The 18,170-nt window shown below is 44.4% G+C and overlaps 2 protein-coding genes across 4 annotated transcripts; both read left to right on the plus strand.

The window, feature by feature from the left end:
• Window positions 1-145: 145 nt before the first annotated feature.
• On the plus strand, window positions 146-3,387 carry shbg (sex hormone-binding globulin). Of its 2 annotated transcripts, none has more exons than XM_058068031.1 (8): window positions 146-1,422; window positions 1,515-1,612; window positions 1,687-1,876; window positions 1,953-2,114; window positions 2,295-2,466; window positions 2,556-2,692; window positions 2,798-3,002; window positions 3,076-3,387. In XM_058068031.1, the coding sequence occupies exons 1-8, from the start codon at window positions 1,336-1,338 to the stop codon at window positions 3,198-3,200; spliced, it is 1,176 nt and encodes a 391-aa protein (XP_057924014.1). In that variant the 5' UTR covers window positions 146-1,335; the 3' UTR covers window positions 3,201-3,387. The 2 variants fall into 2 exon arrangements, with proteins under 2 accessions (XP_057924014.1, XP_057924015.1); XM_058068032.1 differs by having other exon boundaries at window positions 2,295-2,451.
• Window positions 3,388-4,086: 699 nt separating this feature from the next.
• Window positions 4,087-18,166, plus strand: neurl4 (neuralized E3 ubiquitin protein ligase 4). 2 transcript variants are annotated; one of them, XM_058067865.1, is made up of 29 exons: window positions 4,087-4,305; window positions 6,053-6,539; window positions 6,615-6,674; window positions 6,745-7,202; window positions 7,275-7,386; window positions 7,450-7,538; window positions 7,637-7,709; window positions 7,807-8,080; window positions 8,159-8,340; window positions 9,264-9,349; window positions 9,442-9,604; window positions 9,684-9,891; window positions 9,962-10,038; window positions 10,103-10,181; window positions 10,261-10,430; window positions 11,471-11,599; window positions 11,679-11,824; window positions 11,913-12,131; window positions 12,356-12,454; window positions 12,521-12,673; window positions 12,734-12,901; window positions 12,981-13,139; window positions 13,826-14,005; window positions 14,080-14,173; window positions 14,240-14,347; window positions 15,596-15,740; window positions 16,384-16,496; window positions 16,569-16,728; window positions 17,015-18,166. In XM_058067865.1, the coding sequence occupies exons 1-29, from the start codon at window positions 4,087-4,089 to the stop codon at window positions 17,217-17,219; spliced, it is 4,815 nt and encodes a 1,604-aa protein (XP_057923848.1). In that variant the 3' UTR covers window positions 17,220-18,166. The 2 variants fall into 2 exon arrangements, with proteins under 2 accessions (XP_057923848.1, XP_057923849.1); XM_058067866.1 differs by having other exon boundaries at window positions 4,097-4,305; window positions 11,682-11,824.
• Window positions 18,167-18,170: the final 4 nt, after the last annotated feature.

An 18,170-nucleotide genomic window follows, 5' to 3' on the forward strand; every position in this document is an offset into this window, starting at 1 on the left:
ATCACATTTTTTGGATTAAAAAAAACATTTCTCATTGTACAGTAAACCTCGGTAAACCTCGGATATATCGGATTCAATTGTTCCCACTGGTTTTGTCCAATATAAGCGAAATCCGTTATATGCGTATACCGGAAAATGTCCGTTTTACGCATATATAGGATTTATATCCGGTATATGCGTAAATCGGATTTTATCCGTTATAAAAAGGCACTTCCTTGACTATGTTTCCAATGTACCTGGACGCGCAGGCAACGCTGCAAACGCTGCAAATGACGTCGTATAGCGGCCTGTCACGATTCGGCGAATCGGAGCGCCACGATGCGGCCATCCGATATATGCGAGGGAAATTTAATGGAAATGCATTGGAACGGGACTGGAGATTTTGTCCAAAATAGGCGAAATCCGTTATAAAAAATTTGATATATGCAATGAATTTTTATTGGAAATGCATTACAGAAAAATCGGTTCTTTTTTATCTGTCCGTTGTGAGCGAATTTCCGATATATCCGAGTCCGATATATCCGAGGTTTACTGTATTGGATAAAAGGTGAAGTGGAATTTGTCATTAATTGATTCTGGAAATGGGCGGCACGGCGGTCGAGTGGTTTGCATGGTCTCGCCGTGCATGCGTGGGTTTTCTCCGGGTACTCCCACATTCCAAAAACATGCTAGGTTAATTGGCGACTCCAAATTGTCCATAGGTATGAATGTGAGTGTGAATGGTTGTTTCTATATGTGCACTGTGATCGCCCGAAGACAGCTGGGATAGGCTCCAGCACCCCCCGCGACCCTCGTGAGGAAAAAGCGGTAGAAAATGAATGAATGAATGAATGATTCTGGAAATGTGCAGCATGGAAGCGGTATTGCATGTACATTACAGTTTACAGTAAATAATCATGTGTTGTGTCGTGTGTGTTTTTCCTCTGTCGACATTTAAGAATTCCTGAAATTTTCCAAGTAATGTAAGATTTACTGGTCATCTCCAGCTCTACAATACACACACACTGTTTTAGTATTCCTGCAAAAAACACCTGTTGCTCACACAGGCTTAATTTAATGCAGATTGTAGGGCATCAGTTACGTCAGGATAATTACTGTAATGGTCGCTTTTTTCGCCCTTTGCACGATGAACTGTGTGTTGTCCTGCGACCCATTCTCATTTGTTTACCCGCCCCCCTCTATCCAATACACCGTGCACTTCCCCCTGGCATGTTTGCCCTCTGGACCAGCACACAGTCCAGGACTAAATACTCCTCCAGAACTTCTACAGCTCTCCTATGCTTGGGAGTCCATTGACGAGCTTGACACCTGAGAGACCATACGCTACACGGGGGGATGATGGCAGGTGGACTCCTACTACTCGCATTGAGCGTCACGGCGATGGTGTGGGGGGCCCAGGGGCAGGTGAACAGACAGTGGAAGGTACTTTCGATACATATTATTATTATATATATATATATATATATATATTATTATTATTATTACATTGCTATAATGTCACCTGTGGCGTTTAGAATCAAGTCTCGGGGGATGCAACCGTTTACCTGGGCCAGCACAGAAACGCATGGAGGCCGCTGATGCACATCGCCGTCAACCTCACCAAGATAAGAGAGTGTGTGAGGAGTGCACTGTAGGTTAATCGCTGACATTTAATGTCTCTCTGATTTGATTCATCCATTTCTGCAGCATTAAGTCATCCTTTCAGCTGAGGACGTACGACCCAGAAGGAGCCATCTTCTACGGGGACACCAAAAGCGGCAGGGACTGGTTCATTTTGTCCCTCAAAGACGGATTCCCTCTCATGCAAATCAGCCGCAGCGGGGTTCTTGTCAACGTGGCGGGGGGCCCCAAGCTCAATGACGGGCGATGGCACACGGTGAGTCCTGTGATGCTACTGGTTGGGGTTCTCGAGGTGATTGACATGTCTCACTGTTTTTGTCTCTACTTCCAAGCTGGAGGTGAGCAACCAAGGATATTTTGTGATCCTGGAGGTGGACGGCGCCATGGGGCTAGTAGCAGGTTTGCAGTCTGATAACATAGAGGAGGTCATCTCAGGGGATCTCAGACTGGCGCTTGGCGGGATCCTGATACCCAAGGAGAGGATGTTGGTTCAGGTACACCATTAACTTAACCACCTTGCTGTGAACAAAGAGCAACAATGGAGGACATCTGGCCTTTTTGGCATGTAGCTGCACCCTTTAAGTCTTTAGCGCCAACCAAACTTGACTCTTAGCCAACCAACCCGTTTTTCCGCACGTGTTCAGCAAAATTCATTGTTGCCTTTTTGGCTGCAGTTTGAGCCGCAGATGGACGCTTGTGTGCGGGGGGGCAGCTGGCTGAACCTGAGCATCCCCTGGGAGACGGAGGCCGAGGAGCTCTGGCCGTGCTATCAAAACATCCGACCTGGAAGCTTCTTCCCCGGAAGTGGTCTCGTCATTGTCAACACCTCAGGTGGGGGGCACACGGGTGTGTTTATTTGTAGTAAAATATTGCATAATTCTGCAGAAAATTTAGTCTGATGCCTTGGCTTTTATTTGTGGATGTCTTTCTTGTAGTTTTGCAGATTGCTGATTCACACAGTGTGAAGATTGAATTATGGGGAGAATTCACTAAAATGGATGGTGCGATTCTCAGTATAAGGACTCCCGGCCTGGCGCCGATGTTCACTTTAGTAGCTGATAATACCACAAAGGTATGCGCATAGATCAGACATAATACAGACAATTGAGGAATAATTTTTTTGAGCATTTATCAATCATGCCCGAGCCCGTACAGTGAACACCTATTGGATTCACAGGAAGTAACACTCTCCTTCAGTGGTCATAAAATGAGTCTCAAGGAAAACTTCAGCAGACTACAGATGACCTTTGGGACTGATTTGCTGGAAGTACTGCATGATGGAGCTGACTCAAAGGTCACGAAGAAGCTCCTCACTCCACTAAGGCATTCAGGTCTTTTGAGCACATTGAGAGAAAGCCACATTGCCATTGGAGGCCTTCTCGGTCAGATTACACTTCATTAAAATATATCTACATCTTCTACACTACATCCGACTGACTTTTCATCACTTTTCAGGTAAAGATGACATGGGCTCCTTCTTGAGAGGCTGTCTGGAGAAGATCCAAGTCCAAGGAAAGGATGTTGACCTAGATCTGACATTTAAAGACATGTCCATTTCCTCCCACAGCTGCCCTGTGTAAACCACAGCATCAGGCGTTCATTGTACAAACTGGCCTTGTATATGTGTGTCACAATTACATTAATCCTAATGAAAGAGAGCCAGAATATCGCAATATTAAGTCATGCATGTTTCCTAGGCTCAAAAATGTAAACAATATACAACAATTCTGCACAATAAAATTATTAAATGTTGATTTAATGTGACAAGCATAAGACATCTTGACCTTCTTGACTTCAACTATATGGTAATGTTTAATTTATTTTGAACATGCACGTAGAATAAATACATCACACAGTGCAATTCACAGTTCCACAGGTGTGTAATCACTGTAAAGAAACCATAAGTCATAATAATATAATAATGAATAAATAAATAAATGTTGAAAGGGTCAATAATTACATAGTTGCGTAATAGAAACATGACTATAGACAATGTACTCACAAAGACCTGAAGAGTTAAGTGCAAGAGGTCAGTGATAAATAATGGGCAATAAAAGCGTTTAACATAAGATTCAACAAAAAAGTTTTATCTTTTTTTTTTTTTTTTTGAGAGGCTGTTGGAGATTTAACACATGGTGCTTGCCCCCTCTAGTGGATTAAGAACATTTATGTTCAAGTGACATCCTCATACTGACGGAATACCTGATCCTATATTATTTAATATGTACTGTATTATTAGGATTATTATCAGAAATGTAATTATTTACTTTGATTGTGAGGGTGAGGGTAGCGTATTTACAGTGTAACACACACTCTCACCAATGCATCGATATAAATAATCAAAAAAATGTATAATCTTGATATAATGTGATAATAATTACATAAAATAAATGCTCTGCACAGTCTACATACGTAATGTAAACAAATAACAGTGGGTGGGGCGGCGGGTGCCGTATGTCGCCTGTTATGACGTCACTGTCGCAAACCATTTCTGTCGTGAAACCTGGCCGCCCCCTAATGATGGCGGCGGAGCTACATCCGCGGAGCGGAAAGCTGATCGGCCTGTCGAACTCCAACCGAACCGCCCGGCGCAACCAGCCAGTCCAAGAGTTCAACCATGGCCTGGTGCTAAGCAAAGAGCCACTGAGGGATCGGGATGTATTCACTGTCCGCATCGATAAGAAGGTAAAAAACGCAGCCGCCATTGCTGTTGAGAGCAGGGGGTGAGACGGGGGAATGCGAGGACAGTACTTGGTGGGACGGCTTGAGGGGTCTGCATGTCTTCCCGCAATCGGGGCTTCTCTCCGACCGAACAGCTCGACTTGACAACGGCTTTCCTCTGACTAATAACGACATTCTGCTAGGGATTTATTAGCTACATTGATTGCCACATACATACACATATACACACACACATATATATATAAATATATATATAGATATGTTATATGTACACACACACCTACACACATGTCACATATATACATACATGCACGCATACATATACATATGCGTGTATGTGCGCGCCTTGGTGTGTATAGCAACACTGAGGCTGCAGCTAACAGTTCATTAGCCTGGTTATGCTAACTATGTGTGTGTTTATGTCCATTCCTATGTAGATAGATATAGATACATATTCATAAACATATATGTAGATGTACAGAGGAAGTGAATGTTGGCGAGCTTGACTGACAGGTGTCTTTTGTCTTGTTTGTCCTAGCTCACTTGACTTGAGTTTATTCATGTAATTTGGACTTGTTTCGTAGTTTCCTGTCACCTTCTCTGCTCTGTCACATTATACATTAATAATAATAATAACAATAAAGCAGCTAGCAACCTGTTTATGAACCTTTGAAATGTTTTGTCATTGCTTGACTTTAATATTTGAGGTTGAGTTTTGCCCAGAAGCCCAGAACTGAGCATAAAAAAACATATTAAATATCACTCCTGGGCTGTAAGTGATTATCCTTCCCATGTGATGCTCTCAGTTTGAGGAGTACTCTAGTAATGAGACCTCCATGCAAAATCAATGCCCTTCCATCACAATGCGCCCAGATTGGCATTACTGTATTGTCCATCCAGTCTACATCCACTCAGCTACAGAGGAAGTGGATGCACTTTTCATATTGGGGCTCGACTAAAATGTCAGCTTGCTAATTGCTTTAAACATTTCTTTTTTCTTCCCTTTTTCTGAGGAATAAGGGTTTGGGAGCAACTAAGATGTCTAAGTTGCTGATGGACTAATTAATTTAAGAGGGGCCTCCGTTCTGTTGTTGCTATAGAGCATATGGTATTTCAGCAGCCCTCATAGTGATGCTCAAGGTCACTTGTGTTTGCCTCCGGTGTCTCGCAGGGCACTTGCTAGCCGGCTGGCATCACACTGGTAAAAAATGAAGCAAAAAGGAAGACAAAAACAGAATTTAATCAATATTGTGAGACATTATCGTGCACACACACACACCAGGCTTTCTATTGCTGGGAAGTGGATGATATGTGGGGCTATTTGTTATGTGATATGAAGAATATAATGTGACAGGGTGCCATTTATTTATAGATGGGGCGTCGTGGTAGGTAGTAAACTTTTATTAAGGTTCATTTTGTCATTTGCAGTACTGTCTATAAGTTGTGGACCGATCAAAATGGATGTATGTGCTTCTATCACCTGCTTGTGATGTTGCATTGTGTGTGATGTGTCAATGCTTTATTCTCCACAAGCAGTGTCTTCACTGACAGGCTAAAAATAACCCAAGGGCTTATAAAACAAATCACTTTTATATCCATCTGCAGTTTTTAGCTCGGCACTTGAGCTATTTAGTACAAAGTCCCACTTCCCCGGCTTCCAGGCTCAAGCACGATCCAACCGGAAATGTTTCTCCTGTGCTGTGCTGCTCGCCGTTGTCTCTCAGCTTTGCCTTTTTTTAACACTCCCCAGGTGAACTTGTGGAGCGGTTCCATTGAGATTGGCGTGACAACACTGGACCCCGCCCTGCTGGACTTCCCCAGCAGTGCCACGGGCCTGAAGGGCGGCTCGTGGATTGTGTCTGGCTGCTCGGTGCTCAGGGACGGCCGTTCAGTGTTGGAGGAGTACGGCCGCGACCTGGATCAGCTGTCAGAGGGCGACCGTGTGGGCATCCAGCGCAGCTCCCACGGAGAGCTTCACTTGTGGGTCAACGGCCAGGACTGTGGTGCGGCCGCCAGCGGCTTGCCATCCAAACTGTGGGCCGTGGTTGACCTGTACGGAAAGTGCACGCAGGTGACGGTGGTGAGTTGTGAGCCACCGTCGCCTTCCGTCGAAAGAGAGACAGTAGTTCGGGATGAAGTGGATGAGGAAGAAGAGGAGGAGGAGGTGCGAGAGGATGCGGGCATCACGGCACTGATGAATGTGGCAGCAATGAATGGAGTCATGACGGGAGACGAAGGTAGGGAATATGTCATTAAACTATTTCGTCTGTTAATTTTCTTAATGTGTTCATTTTCACTCTGCTGCTTATTAGTGCCTGAACTTAGTTGCAGCAGACCAGACAAGTTCCCCAACAACCTGGAGCCAGAAGCAGGTAAAAAAAACATCCAATCAGGAAACGAGTATTTGGTCACATGAGCCCTTTTGATGGTTGCTCTCCTCAGTTCTGACAGAGCACCAGCTCTTTGACGTCTTCAACAACGCAATAGTATCTTTTTACCGTGCCGAGGATGAAGGCGGAGGCGAAGACGGCAATGGAGGAACGGGAGGAGGAGCTACAGGAAACAATTCCTCCTCCTCAAGAAATGACACAAGGAACGGCGGTGGAGGAGGCGCAGCGAGCAATGACAACGGGACTGAGACACCATCAGGCGGGCCCGGAGGGGATGATGCCGGGAACACAAACGGCAGCCCCGCTGGTACGGCGGGAGGAGGAACTGGATCTGGGACTGTAATGGGCGGCTTGACCACCAACGATGCCCTCCTCTTCCACGAGAAGTGCGGCACGCTGATCAAACTGAGCAATAACAACAAGACGGCGGAGAGGAGGAGACCTCTGGATGAGTTCAACAACGGAGTGGTTATGACCAACCGACCGCTACGACATAACGAGATGTTTGAGGTGAAAACACAACACGTTGTACATGAAAATAATGCTCTCAGTTGAACGGGCCCATACTCTTAATATTTTCAGATTCGCATTGACAAACTGGTGGACAAGTGGTCGGGTTCAATCGAGATCGGGGTGACCACACACATCCCAAACAATCTGGACTACCCTGCTACCATGACCAATCTGCGTTCAGGTAACACAAAAAACACACTAAAGCAAAGTATTACAAATGTTAACCACTCATGTTTAATGTCAGGTACAATCATGATGAGTGGCTGTGGAATACTGACCAATGGGAAAGGTACCAGGCGGGAATATTGCGAGTTTAGCTTGGATGAACTCCAGGTTTGTGATCATGCATATACGCATACTATTTAAGTGTGTGCAACTTTTTGTCGTCACAGTGTTTTATGTTATCCTGTGTGTGTGTGCATCCCTCTCAGGAGGGAGATCACATTGGGCTGATGCGCAAAGCCAGCGGTGCGCTTCATTTCTACATCAACGGCATCGATCAAGGTGACTCACATGGACAAACTCACTACAGTGTAAAAAAGGGGGTGATGACAGCATCTCTTTCATTATCCTGCTTTTAACGGCGTCATATCCTGTAAAGGTGTTGCAGCAGCCCAGACCCCTGGCGTCGTGTACGGCGTGGTGGACCTCTACGGCATGGCCGTCAAGGTCACTATTGTTCACAACCACAACCATAGCGACCGCCTCCGACGAAACAATGCCATCATGAGGGCCTTGTCACCTGATGTCGGTCGACCCAGGCCCGCCCTCTCACTCACTCCTGACACGGAGGCACATGACCGACTGCTCTTCCACCCGAACTGTGGCCAGAAAGCTGCCATCATCAGTGATGGCAGGACGGCGCTACGGCCACAGTAAGGCATCCTCTGGATTCCACACTTCTTTTTCGATATTGAGAGCATTTGAACTTCATACTCATTCTTGCCCCTCAGTGCCACCGATGACTTCAATCATGGCGTCGTCCTCAGCAGCAGGCCGCTGCGCTCAAATGAGGTGTTCCAGGTCCGCATTGACAAGATGGTGGACAAATGGGCTGGCTCTATTGAAATCGGAGTGACGACACACAACCCTGCCTACCTGCAGCTACCCTCCACTATGACAAATTTGCGCTCAGGTAAACAAAAATACAGTATAATAACCAAGCATATAGTTCAAGTCAGTCACATGCTACACTACGTCCTTGGGTAAAATGACGGCATTTGTTTGCAGTTCATTAAGGGTGGTATCGCTCTTTGGCTAGCATATGCTAACACAACAAATAAATTTGTCACAATTTGAAGTTAAACTTTTTCATTCTAAAAGGTATATACAGTATTATTATTAAGGCTTTGATAAATTAACAGCAGTAACACATTTATTTCAGTTATTACATACACATTATGTCAAGCCACGTCTCTCTGTCGTGACTGCAACAACAATAGTGTCCACACAGAGTGCGCCGCTTTGTAATAACTTTATTGAGACCTGAACACATCAACAGCAGCGCAGTTCACCTGAACACGTTTATAGGAACGACACTTCCTCATTGTCATTAGACGGCCACGAGATACATTCGCAGACACTGCAAAAAAATCACAACATGTATCTACACTCAAAACATATGAATTCAACTTACTCATATATTCATTGCTCACAGTAATGATTCTGCTGCTGTTAAAGAGACAAGTGGTAGGCAAATACATTTTCAAGCATGTGGTATCTTAAACTTTCAGTTCATTTGGAGCTGTTAATACATACAAATATCCTGCTTATAATTGCATCCTGTCATTTATCTTTCTCTTCGTAAAATACAGCAAAAATGTGCATATTTCACACATGGCAAGTATATAAGTGTATATAGTGGTTAACATTGTATTGTATCAGTGGTTAACATTAACTTGTTTGTAATACTTTATAATTGCATCCTGTCATTTATCTTTCTCTTTGTAAAATACAGCAAAAATGTGCATATTTCACACATGATTAATCGCGGTTGTGGTTAATTTGATTAAAATTTGTAATCATTTGACAGCCCTAATTTTTATACTTTCTCTCCAGGGACATGGATGATGACAGGGAATGGCGTGATGCACAACGGAACAACAATACTGGATGAATATGGACACAACTTAGACCGTCTCAAAGTGTGTAATATGTTTTAATAGGAGTTATATGTAATATGATGAATATTCCCCACATACACGGTTTGTCAAGGCCTTGTCACTATCTCACACAGGCAGGGGACACTGTTGGTGTGGTACGCAAAGAAGATGGCAGCCTCCACTTCTTTGTAAATGGCGTGGCTCAGGGCCCAGCGGCCTGGAATGTGCCCCCCAGCGTTTATGCCGTGGTTGACCTCTACGGCCAGGCGGCTCAGGCCACTATCATGGATGACATGGGTGAGAGCCTACAACGGATGCCAAAATATTGTCCTTGAGAAGAGAAAGTGTGTGGAACATGGTCTTTTTTTTTTTTTAGTGGACCTCCCCCCTCTCCCAGAGGATGCCTCAGAAGGCCCCACAGCCATGTCCCCCGGGAGCCCGTGCTCAGTAGCAGGTGGCAGCGCCACTGACCTGCGTTTTCACCATCTGCACGGCACCAACGCTATCATCACCAACGGGGGGCGTACTGCTCTGCGCCAAAACTGTCGTAGCGAGTTCAATGACGCTATCGTCATTTCCAATAGGTGAGGTGCTCGTGGACGTGCCTGACTAGCTTTTAGTGTCATATTGAACTGGAGGTTTGGCTTCTTGTAGGTGCCTTCGAGATGGAGAGCTCTTTGAAATCATTATTCAGAAAATGGTGGACCGCTGGTCCGGTTCAATAGAAGCAGGTGAGAATTATAAGCACGCAGGACCTCCATTATGTCATCATTAATGATCTGTCACTCTGTGTAGGTGTGACGGCCATCCGGCCAGAGGAACTCGAGTTTCCCAACACGATGACCGACATTGACTATGACACATGGATGCTCAGGTAAGCAAGCATATAAAATTCATATTTCATATCCTGTGCTTTACTCTTTTGTTTATTTTTTACCTCATCCTTTCTTCAGCGGAACAGCCATCATGCAGGATGGCAACACAATGCGCAACAACTACGGCTGCGACCTTGACTCGCTGACCTCGGGCTCACGAATTGGCATGATGCGTTCTGCAACTGGTGACCTCCATTATTACATCAACGGCGTAGACCAAGGCATCGCCTGCTCTGGTCTGCCTCCAGGTAAAAGAAGGATAAAATCACCTGCTTTGCACCTTTGTAATGTTACTCTAATTTGTTTTGCCAATTATATAATACAATGTATCAAAGTGTCAACACAGATTAGATTAGATTAGATTAGATTAGATTAGATTAGATTATTGCTTCGGTTAGCATCCAACCAGAAGTGCAATTTTATACAGTAAACCTCGGATATATCGGACTCGGATATATTGGAAATTCGCTCACAACGGACAGATAAAAAAGAACCGATTTTTCTGTAATGCATTTCCAATAAAAATTCATTGCATATATCGGATTTTTTATAACGGATTTTGCCTATTTCGGACAAAATCTCCAGTCCCGTTCCAATGCATTTCCATTAAATTTCCCTCGCATATATCGGATGGCCGCATCGTGGCGCTCCGATTCGCCGAATCGTGACAGGCCGCTATACGACGTCATTTGCAGCGTTTGCAGAGTTGCCTGCGCGTCCAGGTACATTGGAAACATAGTCAAGGAAGTGCCTTTTTATAACGGATAAAATCCGATTTACGCATATACCGGCTATAAATCCGATATATGCGTAAAACTGACATTTTCCGGTATACGCATATAACGGATTTCGCTTATATCGGACAAAACCAGTGGGAGCAATTGAATCCGATATATCCGAGGTTTACTGTAAGTACCTTAGTAGTAAGTAAATGTAGAAAAAAAAATGGACAGATCTATGTAAAAAAAATATATATATAACAGGCTATGACTCTCATACAGTGAGGATATATACAGGGATATAAATGACTATAATATGGCTATTGTAGATTATACAGATTCTAAACAGTATGGATGTGACAATATATAATAACAGTAATATGTACAGTATTGCAATGAAGTGACTAGAGTATGGTTATTGTAGATTATATAAATTATAAACTATAAACAGTATGATCTAAAGAGAGATGCATCATGGGTACAATGTGACATTGTGGTTATTTCCCTAATGGACATTATTTGCATTGCTGAGCTAAGCTATCATTGTTTTTCCTCTCTCCATCTCGCAGAGGTGTTTGCAGTGGTTGACCTGTATGGTCAGTGTGTTCAGGTGTCCATAACAAGCTCCTCAGGCCCGCTGGACAACAGTCTGTGCACCAGCAACATCACAGAGAAGAGCTTCCCCATCCACTCCCCAGGTATAGACACACACATTTACAAGTTACAGTATTTTCTATTTCCTAACTAACCTGCCATGTATGTGTTTTGTGCTTTTAGTAGCAGGAGTCGCCCACCGCCTCCACAGTAAACACGGTAAGAATGTGGTGTTACTGGGTGAGGGGTGCCAGGCGGTCAGAGCGGGGGGTTACGCTCACGGCATCGTGTTCAGCGCCAAGGAGCTAAAAGTGGACGAGCTGTTTGAGGTGCCAAAAAAATAATCAACCCCCGTCATCCATCGCATGTCGTGTTGGTTTTTTCTCTTTTCTCATGCGTGTGTTTTGTGGTGTCAAGGTGAGGATCGACGAGGTAGACGAGCAGTGGTGCGGTTCGCTGCACGTCGGTCTGACCACGCTACCGCCACCTGAGCTGCCGTCGTGTCCTCTCTCCGGTTTCTCCCCCTCCCTCCCGCAACTTCGCACCAAGGTCACCTGGCTACTCTGCGGCTTGGAAGTCCGCCGTAATGGCGTGCTTCAACGCCAGAACTACGGCTGCTCATTGGACAGACTGACGGTGAAGTACTTTTAATGTTTAGCGCATTTTTCAGCCTGCAGGTTGACATATTGCAAAACGAAATCATTTGCTAGCTATAACACAAAGCTAAGATGTTTTGTCCAGATAGCTTAGCATATATTTATCTACATTGGATTGGTTTTTGCAGCATTAATGCACAAAATGTTCCACACAGAGTAACAAAAAACATGTAAAACAATACATGCATGTTTTGTTTTTTTTAGGTTGGGAACCGTGTAGGTGTGAAGAGGTGCAGTGATGACACCATGCACATCTTCATTGATGGCGAGGACATGGGACCTGCTGCCACTGCAGTAGCCAAGGTACACACACACACACACATTATGCATATAATATATCTCATTAAATATGTATATGTATTTTTTCAGAACGTGTATGCGGTCCTAGATCTGTATGGGCGAATAACGGCGGTGTCCATCGTCAGCTCCACCATGCTTGAAGACGTGGACAGTGTTAAGGCGGTATCTCTCTCATCAGAAAGCTGCAGTGAAGGAGAGGATGACAACACACCCGTCAGAGAGGTATGGGACAAAATTTTCCAATGTATTTTGAGAGATTTTGAGCATTTTTACTCCCTCCAGGCTGAGGGTGAGCCCTGCGCTCTAGTACCCACCGCCATGGCCTTCCTGGAGAACCACGGCAAGAACATCCAGCTGTCCAACCAGAACCTGACAGCTGCCAGAGTGTCAAGCTACAACCAGGGCCTGCTGGTCACCGCTCAGCCTCTGGCCCAGCAGCAGCTCTTCCAGGTGACTCCCTACTCTCTCATTGGCAATGGGATTGGAACTTTCCATGTCATGTGACTTAAAGGCTCTTATTGCGCTCCAGTTTAAGATTGACCGCCTCAATCCATCTTGGACGTCGTCGCTGGCATTAGGGGTGATCGGCCACTCACCAGATCGCCTCAACTTCCCCTCCACAGCGTGTTGCCTGAAGCGCTCTGCCTGGCTCCTGCAGAGGGACTCCATCTTTCACAACTCCCTAAAAGTAGGAGCTCAGAATCAGTCCAACTTGACAAGAATGTACTGCAGACCTGCTTACATGTACGCATGGTTCTCTGATATTGGTCGATACAGGCATAAAAATTAGATATCGGTTCATTTTGGTATGGTTTTTTCTGCCGATTGGTGCTCAAGTGATGACATTGTGAATTTAAGTAGAGAGTAAGAGAGTAGAGTAAGAGATAGGATGAGGAGCTCAGCCATCCGGGAGGGGCTCTCCTTCACATCGAGAGGAGTCAGTTGAGGTGGCTCGGGCATCTAGCCTCCCGGACGCCTCCCTGATGAGGTGTTCCGGGCATGCCCAGCCGGGAAAAGGCCCCCGGGGGCAGACCTAGGACACGCTGGAGGGATTATGTCTCACAGCTGGCCTGGGAACGCCTTGGTGTCCTCCCTGGTGGAGCTGGAGGAGGTGGCCGGGGACCGGGAAGTCTGGCATTCCCTACTAAGACTGCTGCCCCCGCGACCCGGACCCGGATAAGCGGAGGAAAATGGATGGATGGATGGATGGAAAGTAGGACAACAGTCACTTTTATTGCAAATGTTGAACTGAAATTGGACAACATCAAGCTATGGATGTCTCAATTACTTGTGGCTTTGATCTACTCATTAAATATCTTCAACTTTGGCACGTTTGGTACTTTTTGGGCTCACCAAACTGCATTTCCTCCACAGATTTGCGAGAACTACGGCCCTAACCTGGACACATGTCCTGAAGGCACGGTGTTGGGTCTGCTGGTGGATGCCAACAGTTGTCTCCACCTCTACGTGAACGGCATCGACCAGGGGGTTGCAGCGCAGGACATCCCCTCCCCCTGTTACCCTTTCATCGACCTCTACGGCCAATGTGAACAGGTATTCTACACCGAGGAAGCCTTTTTTTTTATCAGTACGATTCGAATCAAGAATGCTTTGTGTCGTCCTTTCAGGTGACCATCGTGACAAATAACGTGCCAGCTGTGGGCGGAGAGGCTGGCGACACCCGTTGTCAGGGTGACATGGAGAAGGCGGACATGGTTGACGGTATAAAAGGCCTGTTTTTTCCTTCATTGTCCACTCCTTTTGTTTGACTTGGGTGTTTGTGCACAGGCATCAAAGAGAGTGTGTGCTGGACGCCCCCTCCCGATGTCAACCCCAACAAGTCATGCGAGTACCAGGCCCTGTGCGCTCGCTTCAAGGACCTGCTTACTCTACCAGGTGACCTTCACTCTCGAAATATATTTCATGTTAGAACAGCTAAAATCTGAGCTGATCGGAATCGATACCATGCTTTTTTCTCTGATATCAGCTGTTATCACATACTACAGTATTAATTGGCTCTGTACCCTAGAAACCGCCCATGAATGATACGGGAAAAGGCCGAAATGATACTGTGTCAAAGCCCAGGGCAGTGATACTGATAAAATATAGAGTTTAACCATGTCCAGTATCAGCCCCCGTAGCTGTCCACTGAAACGTGTCGTGCCCGTGAAACAACCAATCAGAGAACAGCACACGACCGTGAACTCACACTATAAATATTCCTAGTGCTTCTCCAGTCACCAAAAAAACCCAAACTTAATTAATGGAACTTTAATTGTCAGACATTGATAAGATAAGACTGTTGATAAAATATTATTGTTGAAATATTTTTGCAATTATTGTGTTCACACTGTTTAGATATAATTATAGGTTATCACATGGTTTGTCTGGTATCAGGCCAGGTATCATGCCCACAAGTGTCAGGGTCGAGGGCTTGTACTGGCACGCGGGGGCATGATACTGGGCCTGATACCAGACAAACCATGTGATAACCTCTAATTATCACATACTATTTAATCATGCGCTTATTATCACGTACTATTTAATCAAAAGACCATTTTGTTTCCAGAAAATGTTCAGTTTATTACATGTATTATATCTAAACAGTGTAAACACAACAATTGCAAACATATTTCAACAATAATATTTTATATATAACAGTCTTATCTTATCAATGTCTGACAATTAAAGTTCCATTAATCAAGTTTTGTTTTTTTGGTGACTGGAGAAGCACTAGGCACTAAGCACTCATGTGCTGTTCTCTGATTGGTTGTTTCACGGGCACGATACCAGAGCAGCGCGCTCTGAGTGGACAGCTACGGGGGCTGATACTGGACATGGTTAAACTCTATATTTTATCAGTATCACTGCCCTGGGCTTTGACACAGTATCATTTCGGCCTTTTCCCGTATCATTCATGGGCGGTTTCTAGGGTACAGGGACAATTAATACTGTAGTATGTGATAATACATGTAATAAACTGAACATTTTCTGGAAACAAAATGGTCTTTTGATTAAATAGTACGTGATAATAAGGTCATGTGAACCATGTGATGACCTATAAATACCAATCAGTGGCCTATCAATCCGAGGACCCCTAACTGATTCTGAACTGTTCTCATTTTGGTTCTTGCTGTTCCGCAGACGGGTACTTCAACGAAGATGCAAAGTATAACCTGTGCTACTGTGAGTCCTGCCACAAGCTGCGGGGGGATGAGGCTTATTACAAGAGAGGAGAGCCCCCCCGCGACTATGCTCTGCCTTTCGGATGGTGCTGCTTTGCCCTCAGGTGAGAGGATATTTCTTTATTTTAGCAAGTGGACCAGGGGTGGGCAAAGTACGGCCCGGGGGCCACATCCGGCCCGCCAAGTGTTTGAATACGGCCCGCCCAATCTTTCCAAAGTATTTCATTTAAACTCAACATACAACCTGGCATCATGGCCTGAGCCAACCTTTTGATGGTTTTATCAATTTCGTTTTTTGACATGGTCTGTTGTTTACAAAGTGCTCCTGAAAAAAGGGACACAAGCACCTAATAATAATAATAATTATTATTATTATTAGATTATTATATTATTATAATTATTATTAGAACTATTATGATTATTATAATTATTATATTAATTCTAATTATTATATTAATTATATATAATATTATTGTTATATTTGCATATTTTACATAATAATAATATAATAATTATTATTTTAATTTTATTGTAATTATTATAATATTTTATTATTTTTAAAATATTTAAATATAAATATAAAATAATAAATAATAGCAGATTGCATGACAATTTTACAGATACAATAATACCAGGTGGACTGTTACGTGTAAAATATATTTTAATATATTTTGTCATATCAATGCGGCCCGCGAGTCAAAAAGTTTGCCCACCCCTGAAGTGGACTCAGACCTGGCTCTCATTTAGGATCAAACCCCACTGTGAGGTCTCGAATGCACTGAAGAAGTGGCACATCGCATACCACGGCACCAGTGTAGGTTCACTGCGCCGCACGTTGGACCACAGTCAGCTGCTACCTGGTAGGAAGTCCACATTTTATCGTCGTTTACCTCAAAGCGGACTCAGAATTAATTCCTGCATCAATGCCACAGGGACGTCGTCCATCTTTTCTGTGTCTCTGGCGAAAGCAGAGGGACTGGACGGGTACAGCGATCCAGAGGAGAACAGCGTCCCTGGCAGGGAGGTGCCCAGAGTGCGTCTCTCACCTACGATGCGCTACTCTGGCCTGGAGATATTTGCTCCCAAAGCGCAGTAAGTTTTCATTGGCTGTCCTTATACTCTTTTTTTTTTCAGCACTTTGTATTGATCGTGGAATCCGAAAGAGCAGGTACACACAATAACCCGCACAGAAAGCTTTCGAAATCTTCCAAACTCTGTTTTGTTGGATTTAATTTACTCCACCCCCAACTGCGCAAATACACAAGAATACAACAGTGTGACAACAGTTGTAGGTCAGAAAAGAGGAAAAAGCATAATGGGTCCCCCTTTAACGCCCCCATTTGAAGCCCAGTGGCTAATGAATGTCTCCTGTGTGCAGATTTCGGGACCCCCGCTCTCACCGCTGCCACCAGGCCCAGGTTGGCTTCCAGGTGTGCGTGCGCCCGGGTTCCTACAAGGTGGGCCCGCAAACGCTGGGCCACAGCGAGCCCCTGGACCCCCGATTCAGCAACTCTGAGATTGAGTGGATGACGAAAGAGCAGGGTGGCACGCTCCTCTACGGCCTCCTCGTGCGGGTGGAGTGACACCTCCCACTTTTGTTAAAGTGACAAATCCAAGCCCTGCCTTTGAGCAACAGACTCCTCTGGGATCCAGCTGGTCCTTAATGATTGTCCACAGGATTATTTGACTGCTTTTAAAAGAAGAACAGACACTGCCTGCACTTTATGTTTCGGACACTCGTGGGCAATTTAAAACCTGTTAAAAAACAGCAACATGACAACATTTATTCGTTTCCTGAAAGAGTTTTGTCACTCATTTTAACACCTCATGTGTTCTCTCCTGTGTTTTATTTTGGTAGCACTCGTCCCCTGCCAAGATGAACGGATTATGACTGAATTGTAATCCTGTTTTCACACTTGAATTAGACGAATTGACTTTTAACTGGATTGTTTACACATGTAACATATATTGCAGTCGGTCTCTGCTTTCACCTCACCCAGAAAATCCAGAAAAAGTTGTTTTGAGGATCTTTGGCACCGTTTGGGCCGAGATGATTTGTTAGAACTGCAAGGTTTACTAATCACTTCCTATGAGAACAAAAAAAAAAATGTCTTATGTCCTCAGTGTTAGCATCCAAACAGAAAACCGAGGCGTGGTCAATGCTGGCGTTTACATGAGAATGAAACCATCGATTATACACATAAGTATCAATTTATTCAGCGCGTACAGTGTAAGATTGATTGTAACAGCTTGTTCGTTTACGTTCTCAAAACAGCGACGTCCCCGTGACACCATCATGCTTCTCAAGGCACACTTGATGAAGTCAAACTCAAAATGGATTCAAGAAGCTCAGCTGGGATCAGAGGAAACTTCCAATCAAAAATGTGAAACATATAACGGGTCATTTATGGCCCGGTGCTGCTTTGTAAAATGTTATTTTTTCCCCCTTTTTCTTTCTGTATGTTGGGTTGTACATAAATATATTCTTGATTTATAAGAAAATGAAAATAAACTGATGGTATGCACAGATTTTT

The sequence above is a fragment of the Doryrhamphus excisus genome, chromosome 3 (genome assembly GCF_030265055.1).
Source record: "Doryrhamphus excisus isolate RoL2022-K1 chromosome 3, RoL_Dexc_1.0, whole genome shotgun sequence".
Taxonomy (NCBI): domain Eukaryota; kingdom Metazoa; phylum Chordata; class Actinopteri; order Syngnathiformes; family Syngnathidae; genus Doryrhamphus; species Doryrhamphus excisus.